This window comes from Mastigoproctus giganteus, chromosome 2 (genome assembly GCF_048544385.1).
Source record: "Mastigoproctus giganteus isolate SK-2022 chromosome 2, ASM4854438v1, whole genome shotgun sequence".
Taxonomy (NCBI): domain Eukaryota; kingdom Metazoa; phylum Arthropoda; class Arachnida; order Uropygi; family Thelyphonidae; genus Mastigoproctus; species Mastigoproctus giganteus.
The window spans coordinates 238,882,558-238,898,943 of record NC_143576.1 but is presented as its reverse complement, the minus strand read 5'-3'; the positions used below and the strand labels follow the sequence as shown (position 1 = coordinate 238,898,943).

The following is a 16,386-nucleotide window of genomic DNA, read 5'->3' as shown; positions in this document are numbered from 1 at the left end:
CAGGGCTGACAGTAGAGAAACCAGTAGCAGAAAGTGATCACGGAGTTCTACGGTGGATGATGATGAGAGAGGTAGCAGTAGTAAAAGGCAAAGGAATAGGTTTTAATTTCAGAAAAGGAAATTATGACGCCTTAAGGTACTACATGGCCTATATTAACTGAGTAGATATCACACAGAAAATGAATACAATTGAACTGTGGTATGCTTTTAAAACATTAATCACAGATATCTTGAATGCGTATTTACCACTAAAAAAAAAACTCCACGAGAAGGGTTCCAAGTTGGATGAATAGTGAAGTTGCCACATTACTTGAGCAGAAAAGGGTGGCATGGAAAGATTACAGAGCAATAAAAAGTACTAAAGCCTATAACTACAAGATGATCTGTAATAGAACCACAGAAAAGGTTCGACAGGCAAAGGCAGTTTATGAAAAATCACTAGCAAACAGAGCAAAGGGGGGGGGGGATAAGGAATTCTTCAAATATATAAATGCCAAGAAGAGCAGGACAAACTAGATCGGACCTTTACGTAAGGGAAAGGGGATAGTATTAAATACACCAGCTGCCATTGCAGATGAACTCAACAGTTATTTTGCATCGATATTTACAAATGAAAAACCTTTTGTGGCAATAGGAAATTGGGGGAGCGAAGCTGAAAAATATGTAATTAATGATGTTGAAATTTCGTAAGATTATTTAATGTAAAAACTTTCGAGCCTACAGGCCAGTAAGGCTCCTGGAGTTGATGGAATATACCCTATAATCTTAAGGGAGGCAGCAAGTCAGTGCATTGAACCATTGAGGCTAATTATGTGAGCATCACTAGAATCTGGGGAGATTCCCTTGAATTGGAAAAGTGCCAATGTATCTCCCATACATAAGGGTAGCTCTAAGAGTGAAGTGGGAAATTATCGAACTGTCAGTCTGAATTCAGTGGTAGGGAAAATCATGGAGGCAATGATCAAGGGTGGAATTCTGGATCATTTGGATCAAATTGAAATTCTCAAGGATACTCAGCATGGTTTCGTAAAGGGAAAATCATGTTTAACAAATCTGGTTCACTATTTTGAAAGGGTCACTCAAGAGCTAGATTTAGGGAATAATTTCGACTGTTTATTTAGATTTCAGCAAAGCTTTTGACTCAGTCCCACATGAGCGGTTGCTTTATAAGCTGGAACAGGTTGGAATCACTGGGAAAATCCTTTGATGGATAGCAGGATGGCTTCAGGGTAGGAGGCAGAGGGTTGTGATAAATGCTATTCCTCAGATTGGGTTGATGTCAGAAGAGGGGTTCCCCAAGGATTAGTATAAGGACGACTGTTGTTTTTAATTTTCATAAACGACATTGATGAAGGGATAGACGGCATGATGTCTAAATTTGCAGAAGTTGTCAAAATTGGTAGAGTAGTTAATGATCACTGTCAAGCTGAGGTTCTTCAGAGAGACTTAGATAGACTTCAGGAATGGTCAGAAAAATGGCAGCTATACTTTAATCCAACAAAGTGTAAGGTATTACACCTGGGAAACAGTAATCCCAAAATAACTTATTCACTTGGTGGAGTTCAACTAAACCCAGTACTGGAGGAAAGGGCCTTGGGTGGCACGATACGGTCAGACATGAAATTCTCTGAGCATTATAAACAGATTGCAAGGAAGGCCCATGGTGTCTTATCGATGATCTATCGAACTTTTGCAAGTAGAGATGGGGACGTGATAATCCCATTATATAAGGCTTTTGTTAGACCACACTTGGAAACTGTGTTCAAGTATGGAGACCGCACCTAAAGAAAGACATCGAGCTTCTTGAAAGGGTGCAAAGATGGGTGACTCGCCTGGTGAGATCGGCAAAAGGGCGTCCTTATGAAGAAAGACTTTGAATATGTGGGTTGCAGAGTTTGGAAACTAGACACCTTGGAGAAGATTTGATTCAGGTGTTTAAGGCTCTGAGAGGCATCAGTAAAACAAATGAGGACGAAATTTTCAAGATTATAAATGATGCTAGAACTAGGGGACATAAATTCAAGTTACGGGGGGGAAATGTTTAGATTGGACTGCAGGAAGTTTTATTTTAGCCAGCGAGTTATAAATTACTGGAATAAGTTGCCTACATGGGTGGTAGAGGCTGACAGTTTGGGAAAATTCAAAGGTCATCTGGATAGTACCTTTGGGTGAGGGAAGCGCATAAGATGATAGGTTAAATTTCCTTTTCTTTTATTAATTATTATTATTTATTTATTTTTTTATTCGGGTTTTTTTTTTTTTTTTTCCCGCTGGTGCAGCATAAGCCATAGTCTTTCTTGCAACATGTGGCCATTACTAATACTAATACATTTTAATTTAGCATCCACGTGAAGATTCTTTTGTACTGTACCTTCAATGAAAGTTGTACCAATCCTTGCAAGATACACACCAGTGCTCATAAAACAAAGAACTAGCAGTTAAGGCATTTCTCATACTTCACAGCTTCTAGAATAACCTGTAAAATCCTAGTAAGTCATCAAGCTCAGCTTTTTGTCATCATGGCGACCATAGTGGCCCCATTCATTGAGCACTAATAGTAGCATTAGCAAGGGCACATGATGCAAGAAAGCAAGCTTATATAGCATCAGCCAAAAAAAAAAAAAAAAAAAAAAAAACCTCTTATTTCACCCATCCTCTCGCTCCAAATGTTTGTCAAGTTCTGCCTTGAATCTATTTAAGCTATCTACTTCTACAACGACAGATGGAAGTTTGTTCCACCAATCAACCACCCGCTGGCAAAAAGCAAAGTTCCGCACATCTATCCTACAACCGTCTTTCCTCAATTTGAATTTATGCCCTCTCAGGCAATTATTCTGAGCAAGAGGAAGAATCCCATCCACATTGAGCATGCTCAAACCATTCAAGGCTTTATACACCTCAATCAGATCACCTCGCAGGTGCCTAGTCTCCAGACACTGTAATTTGCAAAACTTAAGCCTTTCTTCGTAAGAGCAACCCTTTGTTCCATTCACTAATCTTGTTGCCCTTCTCTGTACGCGTTCCAACAGCACTACATCCTTCTTAAAATGAGGCCTCCAGACTTGTATACAGTACTCAAGGTGTGGCCTGACAATTGTCTTATACAAGGGGATAATCACCTCCTTACCCCTGCTAGAAAAATTCCTGTATATCATTGACAAGACACCATGAGCTACTCTTGCAGACCATTTGCACTACTCAGAAAACTTCATCTCTGATTACCCCCAGGTCCTTTTCATTCTCTACCAGTGTAAGTGTGGTACCACAGAGTTGATACGTTACTCTGGGATAACTGCTTTCCATATGCAGCACTTGACATTTGTCAATGTTAAACTTCATTTGCCACCTCTCAGCCCATCTGCTCAACGTTTTCTAGATCCTGTTGCAGCAGTGTACTGTTAGTGTCATTAACAACCCTGCCAACATTCGTATTGTCTGCAAACTTGGATATTAAGCCTGATATACCATCATCAATATCATTTATAAATACAGAAAACAACAATGGGGCCAACACAGAACTCCACTAATAACATTAGTATACGAAGAGCAGTGTTCATTGATTACTACTCTCTGTCTTCTCTCACTCAACCATCCCTTTATCCATAGCAGCAATTTGTCTCCAATGCCAAACTTCTCCAATTTGTGCAACAGTCTTCCATATGGAATGGTATCAAAGGCCTTTCTAAGATCCAAATATATGATATCAAAGTTATTCTTTGTATCCAGTTCCTTTGTGACTACATCACAGTATCTAATCAAATTAGTCACACAAGACTTCCCTTAACAAACCCATGCTGTGTCAGAGATATAACTGAAGTTTTGTCTAGATCAGGGGTGGGCAACATCCGGCCCGCGACGATGCTGAATCCGGCCCCCTCGGTAAACGCATAAATATAGAAAATCCATACCCGACTACACTCGCTGTAAACGTTCGGCTTAATTCGGTTCAATCGGGAATCGCGGCCAGTATAACAGTAACCAAGTGATTCTACGCAGCGTCAAAGAGTTATTTCCTAATTATTATTGTAGCATCGATTGAACGAAGTTCCTTTGGGTTTGACTTCTTATTGAAAAAAATAATATTGGTGCGAGATATTTTATGTTTTATGCCTTTTCTAATTATTACAATTTTTAATTTAATATAATTTATAGCCCATAAAATGAGCCAATTAAAAAAAAAAGAAAAATTGATGCCGAATGCCCCATTTTCAATGATAATTGGACATTCAGATATTTTTTTTAAAAATACATTAATAATTTGGTAATTCAAGTAATATAACATTTTTTAGGTTCTGATTTTTTTTATTAAATTGTTCAATCTATTCCGGCCCGCATCATGATGCGAAAATTTCATTCGGCCCGCTGACGAAAAAAGTTGCCCACCCCTGGTCTAGATGATCCTGCAATGCTTTTTTAACCAGTGTCTCCATTAATTTCCCTGGAACAGAAGTTAAACTAACAGGTCTGTAATTACTTGTCTCCCTTTGGTCCTCCTTTGTCGATTGGGGTCACATTTGCACATCTACAGTCCATGGGTACCTCCCCTGAGTCCAGGGAAGCTCTCATAATTATGGCTAAGGGTATGCTTACTTCCATTGCCACATCCTTTAATATAACTGGATAGATTCCACCTACCACAGGTGCCTTTCTTATGTTTATCTTCAACAATTTCTCCTCCACTATACTCTCAGTTATTACAAGATTATCCAGCATACTGCCACAGTTGAATACACCTCTGGTATTCCCCTCCTTGAATAACATCTCATGTGTGAATGTAGATGCAAAATATTCAGTTTGTTAGCTACCTGAGCAGGATCATCAACAGTTGAACCATCGATATCAAGTGGACCTATCTGATTCATCCCCTTCCTTCAAGAGTTTACATAAGTAAAGAACTCTTTGCATCCTTTGCCAAAGATGTCTCATAATCTGCTTTTGCCTGCATAACCTACTTTGTAACTTGGTTACAAACTAGCTTATATCTATCATAGGCTTCTGTGTCACATGTCTAATTAGTTCATCTGACATCCATTTAGGCCTAAATCTTGAACAATATTTCTTTGTTGGTATGAAAAGCCTAGTAGCTTCCAAGATTGATTCTTTGAATGCTTCCCATTTTGAATTTGCTGTTGGTAACGTCATCAGTTGGTTCCACCGTATAGAATTTAAATACTGTCTCAGACCACCGTAGTCACCTTTATGAAAGCAAAAACCCTTCCCTTTACCCTTTATGGTAGTTACCTCTGAGTAAATCCCACTTCAGTACACTGTGATCACTGCCCCCTAGTGGTTCCTTTATCAGCAGATTTTGATGCACGAAGAATCACTACTGATAATCAGATCAAGAGGGATTACTCTATTAGAGGGATTACTCCCTCTAGTTGCCTCCCGAACATACTGCTGCTGTAGAAAACAATCATCCAATAAATCCACAAAAGCCTTGCCAGTGTGTGAGTGACCAACCCCACAAATTCCAGTCAATATCCGGGAAATTAAAATCCCCCATTATAAGACACTAATTTACTGGCCCACTCTATTTCTCTGCACAATTGCTCATTATACTCATCAGATTCATTAGGCTTATAACACACTGACTCAACATTGCATTATCCAACAACATCAATTGGATGCACTTCCTTAGATTTTATGAGTTTCTTAACTAACAGCATAATCCCTCCTCTCTTTCTGTCCTGTCCATCCTTTCTGCACACACTGTACTCCCCAAATTCCCATTCTGCACTGCTCATGTCTGTGTGACACCGTGTCTCTGATATCTCAACAATATCTGCCTTTGATGTCTTGACTAGCACTTCAAGCTCATCGAATTTATTAACTATACTCCTAGCATTGGTGTACATGCAAGTATACATGCACCTGTTTCTACTCTTAGTTACCCAAAAACAGGCCATGTATTTACTTGTTCCACTATGACTCCCAGCAGTCCTGGAAATCCCCATTACCTTGCATCTCAGGCTGCGGCTCAATTGCATTTCAATAGAAGTAGTGCAAGAATCATTTTTACCTCTGCCAGCCTCTACTGTTAATCTATTAGTCCATGTATCCCCCACAAAGCTAGCAGTTTTCCAACCCACTGCCTCGATAGCATCAGCAAAAATTCTTGCAACCTTCCTATTTAAGTGTATCCCATCCCTGTAGAAGCAGTCTCTGCTGTTAACAAGCACAGACCAGGCTGAGAAAAATTATATCCCTTGAGCCATGCAGAATCTCTCCAGGGCCGAAATGATCGACAAGACTCTCATTATATTCTCCTATCTTGTCTGGGCACAATTGCAGAACTTTGAAATTCAACTCTTAACTCATGGCTTTTTTTCAGCATTGACTTGTAAATATTAAGTAATTCCACCGGCCTCCTATTCTTAATATCATTAGTGCCAACATGTACAACAATATCACTCTTTGTGCATTTTAATATATAATATATACATTAAAATGCAAGCAAGCAAACAAACCATTTATTATTTTCTGTTTACACTTCACAAAGGCTACAATATTCAGGGGAATTTGCAAGACAGCAAGAACAAGACTATTATCATATTGTGAGGTATCAATGTGGATTTGATCACATTGCATATTAGCATTGGCAGAGGCATATGATGCAAGAAAGCAAGTTTATGCAGCATCAGCCAAAAAAAAAAAAAAAAAACGCTCCAATTTTACCCCTTCGTTCGTTCCAAATACCTGTCCAGTTCAGCCTTAAAATTATTTAGGCCCTCAACTTCCACAACAGAGGATCAAAGCCTGTTCCACCACCCAACGACCCGCTGGCAAAGGCAAACTTCTCCACATCTATCCTACATCTGTCTTTCCTCAATTTGAATTTATGGCCTCTCAGGTGATTATTCTGTGCAAGAGGAAGAATCCAATCAGCATTGAGCATGCTCAAACAATTCAAGACTTTATACACCTCAATCAGATCACCTTGCAGGTGCCTAGTCTCCAGACACCGTAATTTGCAAAATTCAAGCCTTTCTTTATAAGAGCAACCCTTTGTTCCATTCACTAATCTTGTTGCTTTCCTCTGTACTCGTTCCAACAGCTTTACATCCCTCTTAAAATGAGGCCTCCAGACCTGTATACAGTACTCAAGGTGTGGCCTGACCATTGCTTTATACAAAGGGATAATCACCTCTCATCCCTGCTAGAAAAATTCCTGTATATCATTGACAAGACACTATGAGCTACTCTTGCAGACCGTCTGCACAGCTCAGAAAACTTCATATCTGCCTGAACAATTACCCCCAGGTCCTTTTTGTTCTCTACCACTGTCAATGTAGTACCACAGAGTTGATATGTTACTCTGGGATTACTGCTGCCCATATGTAGTACTTTACATTTGTCAATGTTAAACTTAATTTGCCACCTCTTTGCATCCAGTTCTTTTGTGACTGCATCATAATATCCAATCAAGTTGGTCAGGCAAGACTTTCCCTTAACAAAACCATGCTGTGTCCGAGCTATAACTGAAGTCTTGTCTAGATGATCCTGTTGTGCTTCTTTAACCAGTGCCTCCATTAATTTTCCTGGAACAGTATTAAACTAACAGGTCTATAATTACTTGTGTCGCCCTTTGATCCTCCTTTGTGAATTCGGGCCACATTTGCTCATCTCCAGTCCATGGGTACCTTCCATCAGTCCAAAGAAGCTCTCATAATTTTGGCTAAGCGTTTGCTTACTTCCTTTGCTGCCTCCTTTAATATAACTGGATAGATCCCATCCACTCTGGATGCCTTTTTTATGTTTATGTTCAACAATTTCTCCTCCACTTTTCTATCAGTTATTACAAAATCATCTAGCTCACTGCCAGAGTTTAACTCACCTCTGGCATTTCCCTCCCTTAATAACTCCTCATGGGTGAATGTAGATGCAAAATACTCATTTAGTTTGTTAGCCACCTGAGCAGGATCATCAACTGTTGAACCATTCAATATCCAGTGGACCAATCTGATTCACCCCTTTGCTTCTAGAGTTTGCATAGGTAAAGAACTCTTCGTTGTTTTTCTTTGCATCCTTTGCCAAGGATTTCTCATAATCTGCCTTTGCCTGCCTAATCTCCTTTGTGACTTGGTCAGAGGCTTCCATGTCACCCATTAATTTATATATATCCCATGCATTTTTCTTCACTGCCATGTCTCATTAGTTCATATGACATCCACAATATTTCTTTGTTGGTATGAAAGGCCTAGTAGTTTCCAACATAAATTCTTTGAATGCTTCCTATTTTGAATTTGCTGTTGGTAACATCATCAGTTGGTCCCACCGTATAGAATTTAAATACTGTATCAGACCACCGTAATCGCCTTTACTAAAGCAAAAACCCTTCCATTTACCCCTGTTGGTTGTTACCTCTGAGTAAATCCCACTTCAGCACACTGTGATCACTGCCAGTTAGTAGTTCCTTTATCTGCAGATTCTTAATGCATGACGAATCACTACTGATAATCAGATCAAGAGTATTACTCTCTCTAGTTGCCACCCGAACGTGCTGATGTAGAAAACAATCATCCAATAAATCCACAAAAGCCTTGCTAGTGTGTGTGATCAACCCACAAATTCCAGTCAATATATAGGAAATTAAAATCCCCCATTATAAGACTCTCTGATTTACTGGCCCAGTTTATTTCCCTGTACAATTTCTTATTATACTCCTCAGAGTCATTAGGCCTATAACACACTCCTACTCTGAATTTTGATCTCCCAATGCTTATGTTACCCCAATCTGACTCGACACTGCACTTTCCAGTGATGTTGACTGGCTTCACATCCTTGGATTTTATGTTTCTTAACTAATAGCATAAACCCTCCTCTCTTCCTATCCTGTCTATTCTTCCTGCACACATTGTACTCCCCAAATTCCAGTCTTGCATTCCTTATATCTGTGTGACACAATGTCTCTGATATCCCAACAATATCTGCCTTTGATGTTTTAAGCAATACCTGAAATTCATCAAATTTATTTACCAAACTCCTAGCACTGGTGTACATGCAAGTATACATGCACCTGTTCCTATTCTTATATGCAGTGCTATAGTTGTAAAATTACAGAAGGTATACTCTATGAATGTTACAAAAAGCAGAGAGTATACTCTGCATATCAGGCTTATTAATGGCATATACCCATATGTACGTATGCACACACACACTGCATATTTGCTTACTTATGTATACAATACATATATTAAAAATAATAAGTATTGCCTAAGAATCAAATTCTAATTTATTTTTTAAATTTCAGTAAGTATTTTAATAATATTTGTTTTTGCAAGTATTTCCAAAAATCAGAAGGTATATGCTATTCACCTAAAAAAGAATACAGCGGGTATATGGCATATACCCTTCACACCGGGGGCTCACATCTGGTGAGTATGGGCTTGGCACACCCAGGGTCCTGAGCTGGATATCATCATTCTTCTCTTTCTTGATGATCCCCTTCAACTTCCCCCCCCCCTCTCTGAGGATAACTACGGAATTTTTTTTTTTTTTGGCTGTTGCAGCATAAGCCTCAGGCATCCTTGCACCATATAGCTAATAATAATAATAAGCCATTATTCATAACCCACTCAATTATTAGAAATCAATCAAGCAAGAAGTCATGTATGAAAAAGCAATGGTACATTTTCTTTGGTCAACTGGTAATATAATAATAACTCTGTGCCTCAAGGCTGACCAGTGAAGATAAAGTAAGCTTTAAATAACATTTGTATATATAGGAAACAATAAGAAGCCGCTGCAATTTGCAGAACTTAAGGCTCTCTTGGTAAGAGGATCCTTTCATTCCCCTCACCAATCTTGTTGCTCTTCTCAGAATCTGCACATCTGTGGAAATAACTATTATTAACACTTACTGCTCATAAATTACTCATAAAAAGTAATTACAACCTTTTATCTATGTCATAATGGAGAAAAATGTAGTCGAAAATCATGATGCCATTTCTGGTTAGTCCTAGCAGTTTTGAAAGAAGCCATTATTCATAACCCTCTCAATTATTAGAAATCAATCATGCAATGACTGAGAGAAGTCATGTATGAAAAAGCAATCAAATTACTCAAAGCACTGGAGTCAGTTTTCGTCTGTGTCTGTGATGTTATATGATGATCACCCAATGTTTACACATCTTAGAGAAATTGATTTCCTTTTCAGGGTTATCTAGAATAGTGCTACTCAAAGTGTGGTCCACAGACTGGTGCCAGTCCATGAACTGTTTCTTACTGGTCCGCAATTAATTGGAAACTGGTCACAGATGTTACTGGCCTGTAAAGTGTGTTAATTGTCTGACGACACCAGAGGTTTCCCCCATCTCTGCATTGTGTACTCTGTTTTTGTGACATAGAACTCTGTGGAGGCCAGAGATTTAAAAAGTGTGTGGGGAGTGGAATATCGTGTAGTGTTACATTCTGTTGTTTCTCTGACCATTTAGCTGTTGGGCCCCTACTGGGACCCACCGTTGCCCACACTTTGCCATGAGGAGGCAGGTCAGGCACACAGTAGTTGTAGTAGTGGCATGTGATGCATGAAAGCAAGTGTATGAGCTTATGCAGCATCAGCCAACAAAAAATCACAAAACAATTCCCTCTAAATGTTTGTTCAGTTCCTCCTTAAATTTATTTAACCTATGAACTTCTACAATGACAGATGGAAATTTGTTCCAGCAATAAACCGCCCGCTGGTAAAAGGCAAAGTTCCACACATTTATCCTACAACTGTCTTTCCTCAATTTGAATTTATGCCTTTTCATGTGATTATTGTGAGCAAGATGAAGAATCCCATCAGCATTCAGCATGCTCAAACCATTCAAGGCTTTATACACCTCAATCAGATCACCTTGCAGGTGCCTAGTCTCCAGACACTGTAATTTGCAAAACTTAAGCCTTTCTTTGTAAGAGCAACTCTTTGTTCCATTCACTAATCTTGTTGCCCTTCTCTATACTCGTTCCAACAGCTCTACATCCTTCTTAAAATGAGGCTTCCAGACCTGTATACAGTACTCAAGGTGTGGCCTGACCATTGCCTTATACAAGGGGATAATCACCTCCTTATCCCTGATAGAAAAATTCCTGTATATCATTGACAAGACACCATGAGCTACTCTTGCAGCTTGTCAGCACTGCTCAGAGAACTTCATATCTGCCTGCACAATTACCCCCAAGTCCTTTTCATTCTCTACCACTGTCAGTGTAGTACCACAGAGTTGATACGTTGCTCTGGGGTTACCGTTTCCCATATGTAGTACTTTACATTTGTCAATGTTAAACTTTATTTGCCACCTCTCAGCCCATCTGCTCAACCTTTGCTTACCATCTGCTTATAAGTATGCCATCGTTATTCTTCAGATTCAGTATTATTTGTGTTTCTGTATTACTGCTTGTGACTGGCTGATTTAAGTCCTTTATTTTTCCTTAATGTCTATTCTACTTTTCTTGTGTTAAATCTTCTTATGTCCTCTCTGAGCCTCTTTCTAATGGCTTTGAATAACTCAGTATACTCAATTTTCTCCTTGTCGGCATTTATCTTGCTCTTCATTGTCGTCTTTGGTTCTTTTTTTTTGTTAGTTGTTCGCGCATTGGCATCTGTGGCCATAATGCACCTCCCAAGGTTTTTGCAGTACTTTGATCCAAGCCAGAGGTGGGATTCAAACCCGCGACCTTTGGGTTGCCAGGCAGGTACTTTACCCACCCAGCTAGCCCGGTCGGCCGTCTTTGGTTCATCACGACAACTTTTTCTTGACTAATTTTTTTTTCTTCTTTGGATTTCTTTTTACCTATCTTGGGCTTTATGACTTTCAGAAAGTTGTATTCCTTATCGATATCTTGGTCCTGAAAGGTCTCCAGAAGTTCAAACTTGTTCTTCAGTTATAGTACATACTGCTTTTTCTCCTCTTCTGTTATCTCAAAGACTTTCATATTATTTATTTGAGTCACTTTTTTCCTTTCTTTTCTTACATCTATATCAGGTATGCATGTTACCCTTCTGTGATTACTTCCAACGTTTACCTTGTTCAGGATGGTAACATCATTCATAATATATCTTCTGTTAGTGAGGATGAAGTCAATTTCATTGGTTGTTAATCCATTTGGGGCTCTTCCATGTCCACTTTCTCTTCACCCTATTCTTGAACAAAGTGTTCATTACTGACATTCCTCAAGATTCTGCAAATTTCATGTGTTTCATCTCTTTCATTTCTTTCACCAATTCCAAAATTTCCTATAGTTTTAATTTCTGTGCTGTTTTGTTTCTTTCCAATCTTAGCATTAAATTCTTCCATAATGATGGTGTAGTGAGTTTTCTGTTCATCTAGGAGTCTCTCAATTTCTGTGTACATTTCTTCAACCTCTTCATAATCATGGCTTGATGTTGGTGCACATATCATTATAACCTTTAGTTTGTACCTCTTAGAAATCCTGAGTACTTGACACTCTTAGTGATATACACTTCTGAATTCCAAAATGTTGTTTATAATATCCTTATGGACCAGAAAGCCAACTACTCCTTTGTTCACTCTTTTCACTGTTTCCATTGGTGTATAACAGATTTCCACTTGATAAACTTATGATTCATTTCTTCTTCTTGTTTCAGCCAAACCGATGATATTCCAATTCACATTTTCTAATTCATTTTCCAGTTCTGATATCCTATTTTTACCAACGAGCGACCATACATTGTAACAGGCCAAGTTCAGTTTCCGTGCATGGCAACCTGGTCGCCCCCAGAGATTCATGCACATTAAGAGGTTATATGAGGATACTGACCACAATCGGTCAACCACACCGGATGTAGTTGGCTGACTATGAGAGCAATTTTTTTTTTTTTTAATTTGAGGACTAGTTACAACATTTGAGTGCCAAAGTTCAAACACTTGTGGTATATAACATTCTCGTAATGTATTTGCTTTAAGTATGTTTCCTCCTCCTCTGACATGTTTCTGAAAATTCTTTTTATTTCAAATTATCAGAAAAATTTTATATTTTATTACCAAAGATTACTTTTAACAACTGTGAATTTTATTCCGAAAGTTATAAAATTGGATATTTTCCACATGAAATAAAAATTCTGCGCAAAACACAAATTCCACAACATGTGGAAAATTGTGGGCCCTACTAGTAACTATGGGTTTTGAACCACATAAATGGTATGTTATTCTTTGATTAATGCTACTGAATACAGAATCTTGCACTTATCAAGGTTAAACTTCAACTGCCATCTTTCAGCCCATCTGCTTAATAAATCTTGTTGAAGTAACGTATCCTGATTACTGATATTAACAACCTGTCTTCCTTTGTATCATCAGCAAACTTGACATCAAACTTATTATATCTACAGTGATATCTTTAATAAATATTAAAACAATAAGGGCAACCCAAAAAACATCTGTGGGATCCATTGCAATCATAACATTAGCCTGTGAACAGCAATGGTCATTAATAATCATTCTGTTTTCTACCACACAACCATCCCTTAATTCACAGAAGTAACTTCTCCCTTCGAGACAGGGAGGCAGCAAGGACCCATGGTGTTATATTGATAATTTGTCAAACATTTGGTTGTGGGGATAGGGAGGTTGTAATCACACTATATAAGGTTACTGAGAGACCTTGTTGGAATAATGTGCTGCTTGAGAGAGCCTGGGAATAAGGTCTATAAGTGTCTGAGAGTAGGTATCAAAATGAATGAAGCCAAAATTTTCACTGTTAAAAATGATTCCAGAAGTAGAGGCCATAAATTCAAAGTACAAGGAAAGATATTTGGCCCTGATTGTATGACATTTCCTTTTGGCCAGTGTGTCGTTAATTGCTGGAATAAGTCACCTCCAGGGGTCGAAGCTGCCAGCTTGGGAAAATTCAAAGGTCAGCCAGACAGTTACATACATCAAAGGAAAACATATAGGTTGTTTATTTTATTTATGTATAAAATTTATTCATTTTATTTTATTATTACTTTGTTTTATTTTATTATATATATATATATATTTTTTTTTTATGCCAATGCAATAAAAGCCAATGGTTTCCTTCCATTACGTGGCTAATACTATTGTTTGAGTATGGAGACTGCACTTTAAAAAGAAAGACAGCGAGCTTCTCGAAAGGGTCCAAAAGAGGAAAATGTGACTGGCAAGGTCAGCAATAATAAAATGAATGAAGGGAAATTTGAACAGTTAAAATGTTATAGGGGCCACATATATAAACTATAAATATTGTAGCTTCCTTTAATATTAATACTGTATAAATGAATAAGTGGAAACAGGGATCATGGTTGACTTTGTTGCTACACTTGTCGATCAGTGAGAGAGATGCACGATTCTCATTCCTAGGTTGATGTTTGAGACATTTTCTGATTATTTCAACTGCAAAATCCTGCCCCTGTCAATGTCTTCTGATACTACCAAGGATAGATGAGCAAAGAAAATGAAATATATCCGAAAGAAGAAATAAATTGCTGTATCCTTTATACATACACAGAATTACAAATCATATGGAACTTACATGTAGCACAATGTATATAGATCTACAGAAAATTTCAAAACTTGCCTTGAGCCTATTTTTCAGTTTCTTCATGATATATTTATTTTCAATTTGTTCATGACATTTAAATTCACAGAAAGTCTGATGCAAATTCTGAAGCAAAGCCTTGAGGGCACCATAGTCAGAAAAGTCTGTACAAGATAACTGGAATATAAGAGAAAAATTCATTTCAGTAATGAGACTACTAAATGATTACCATTTTTTAATATTTGAAAAGTATATGGAAATAAGTAAATAAAACAAACCTTTTTTAAATAAAATAAATTTAATCTTTGTTTTTGAAATAATGCAGACATTACTTTCTTCCAAACTGTTTTAAATGTTTTAATATTAATAATTATTCTGCTGAAGATGATATTCACAAATGTCTCATTTTTTATAGTGAGGTATAAAAATTATTTGGATAAAAAGTTATTTGGCACTACTTAAGTTTTTAAATTAAATCAAACCCAAACCTCCTGGAAAGCTCACGGTCCACTTTTGAGATTTTCTGTCCCCCTAATGCTTCACACAGTTATCCACACAAATTATCTAAATTGAAACTCAAGCAATGGAACAGAAAACTTAACTTCAGGAGAAGTTAGAGGAATTACACATTCACAATACATAATTATTTTTTATTATGTTAATTAATCAACAGGAAAGTATTTTTTATTATGTTAATCACCAGGAAAGTTGTGTGTGCACGCGCGTGCACACGTGCACATGCACACACACACACTTCTGAGTTCAGTTATCAGTAGTCTTTACTGTATACAGCAAACCCTCATTTTGTGACAGTCTGTTTTGCAAAGATTCATGGGCGCCTCCGTAGCCAGGTGGAAGGAGCAGCAGCAGCGCGTAGCACACGCTTCTTGATTAGACCGGGATTCGAACCCGTCACCACCAAATACGGAGGATGCGGAAAGGTCAGGGAATGACCACCGCATATCCCCGGAGAAATATGGCCTTAGTTGCTAATGCTCCTAAAAACTTTGAATGGTTTAAGCATGCTCAATGCTGATGGGATTCTTCCTCTAGCTCAGAAAAATCACCTGAGAGGGCATAAATTCAAATTGAGGAAAGACGGATGTAGGATAGACGTGCGGAAATTTGCCTTTAGCCAGCGGGTGGTTGGTTGGTGGAACAGACTTCCATCCCTTGTGGTGGAGGTTGATAGCCTAAATAAGTTTAAGGCTCAGCTGGACAGGTATTTTGAACGAACAGAGGGGTGAAGTGGAAGTGGTTTTTTTTTTTTTTTTTTTGGCTGATGCTGCATAAGCTTGCTTTCTTGCATCAAATGCCTCTACTAATGCTAATGCTAAATGCTAATGCTAAAACCAAATAACAACAACAACAGCAACGATTCACAATAATGACAATTTTGAAACCAGAAGGCCAAAAATATCAAAAAACCTTAAAAAATCTCAATAATGCACACCTATGAACACCAGATATGATGTAAAGAAACAGCACAGCAATCAGAGATGAGAGCTATCCCCCTATCTACTATCTAAGCCAATCAAGGATGGGGTGGCTGGAGACAGAGAAGAGAAACACTCAGTTCACTTGTTGGGCCACTTATTATAATGTGAATTTGTGAGTTTTAATTAAAAATTGTTGATTAAATTAATAAAATAAGAACTGCCATGTCAGTGCCAATAAGAGAAGTGCTGTAAAGCCAACTGAATGTAAAAATGTCACAAAAAGTCACTTTTTTTTTCTTTTTTTGTAGTTGTTTGGCGCATCGGCTTCTGTGGCCATAATGCACCTCCCAAGGTTTTTGTAGTACTTTGATCCAAGCCCGAGGTGGGATTCGAACCCGCGACCTTTGGGTTGCCAGGCAGGCACTTTACCCACCTGGCTAGCCCG

General features: G+C 38.2%; 1 protein-coding gene across 1 annotated transcript in view; it reads right to left on the bottom strand.

Annotated features, from left to right (window-relative positions):
- LOC150090288 (F-box/LRR-repeat protein 5-like) overlaps window positions 1-16,386 on the bottom strand; it is a 204,433-nt gene that overhangs the window by 157,731 nt on the left and 30,316 nt on the right. The window contains exon 2 of the mRNA XM_090369064.1: window positions 14,542-14,679. Coding sequence (XP_090225190.1) covers window positions 14,542-14,679 — 138 coding nt within the window. The remainder of the gene's footprint in view (window positions 1-14,541; window positions 14,680-16,386) is intronic.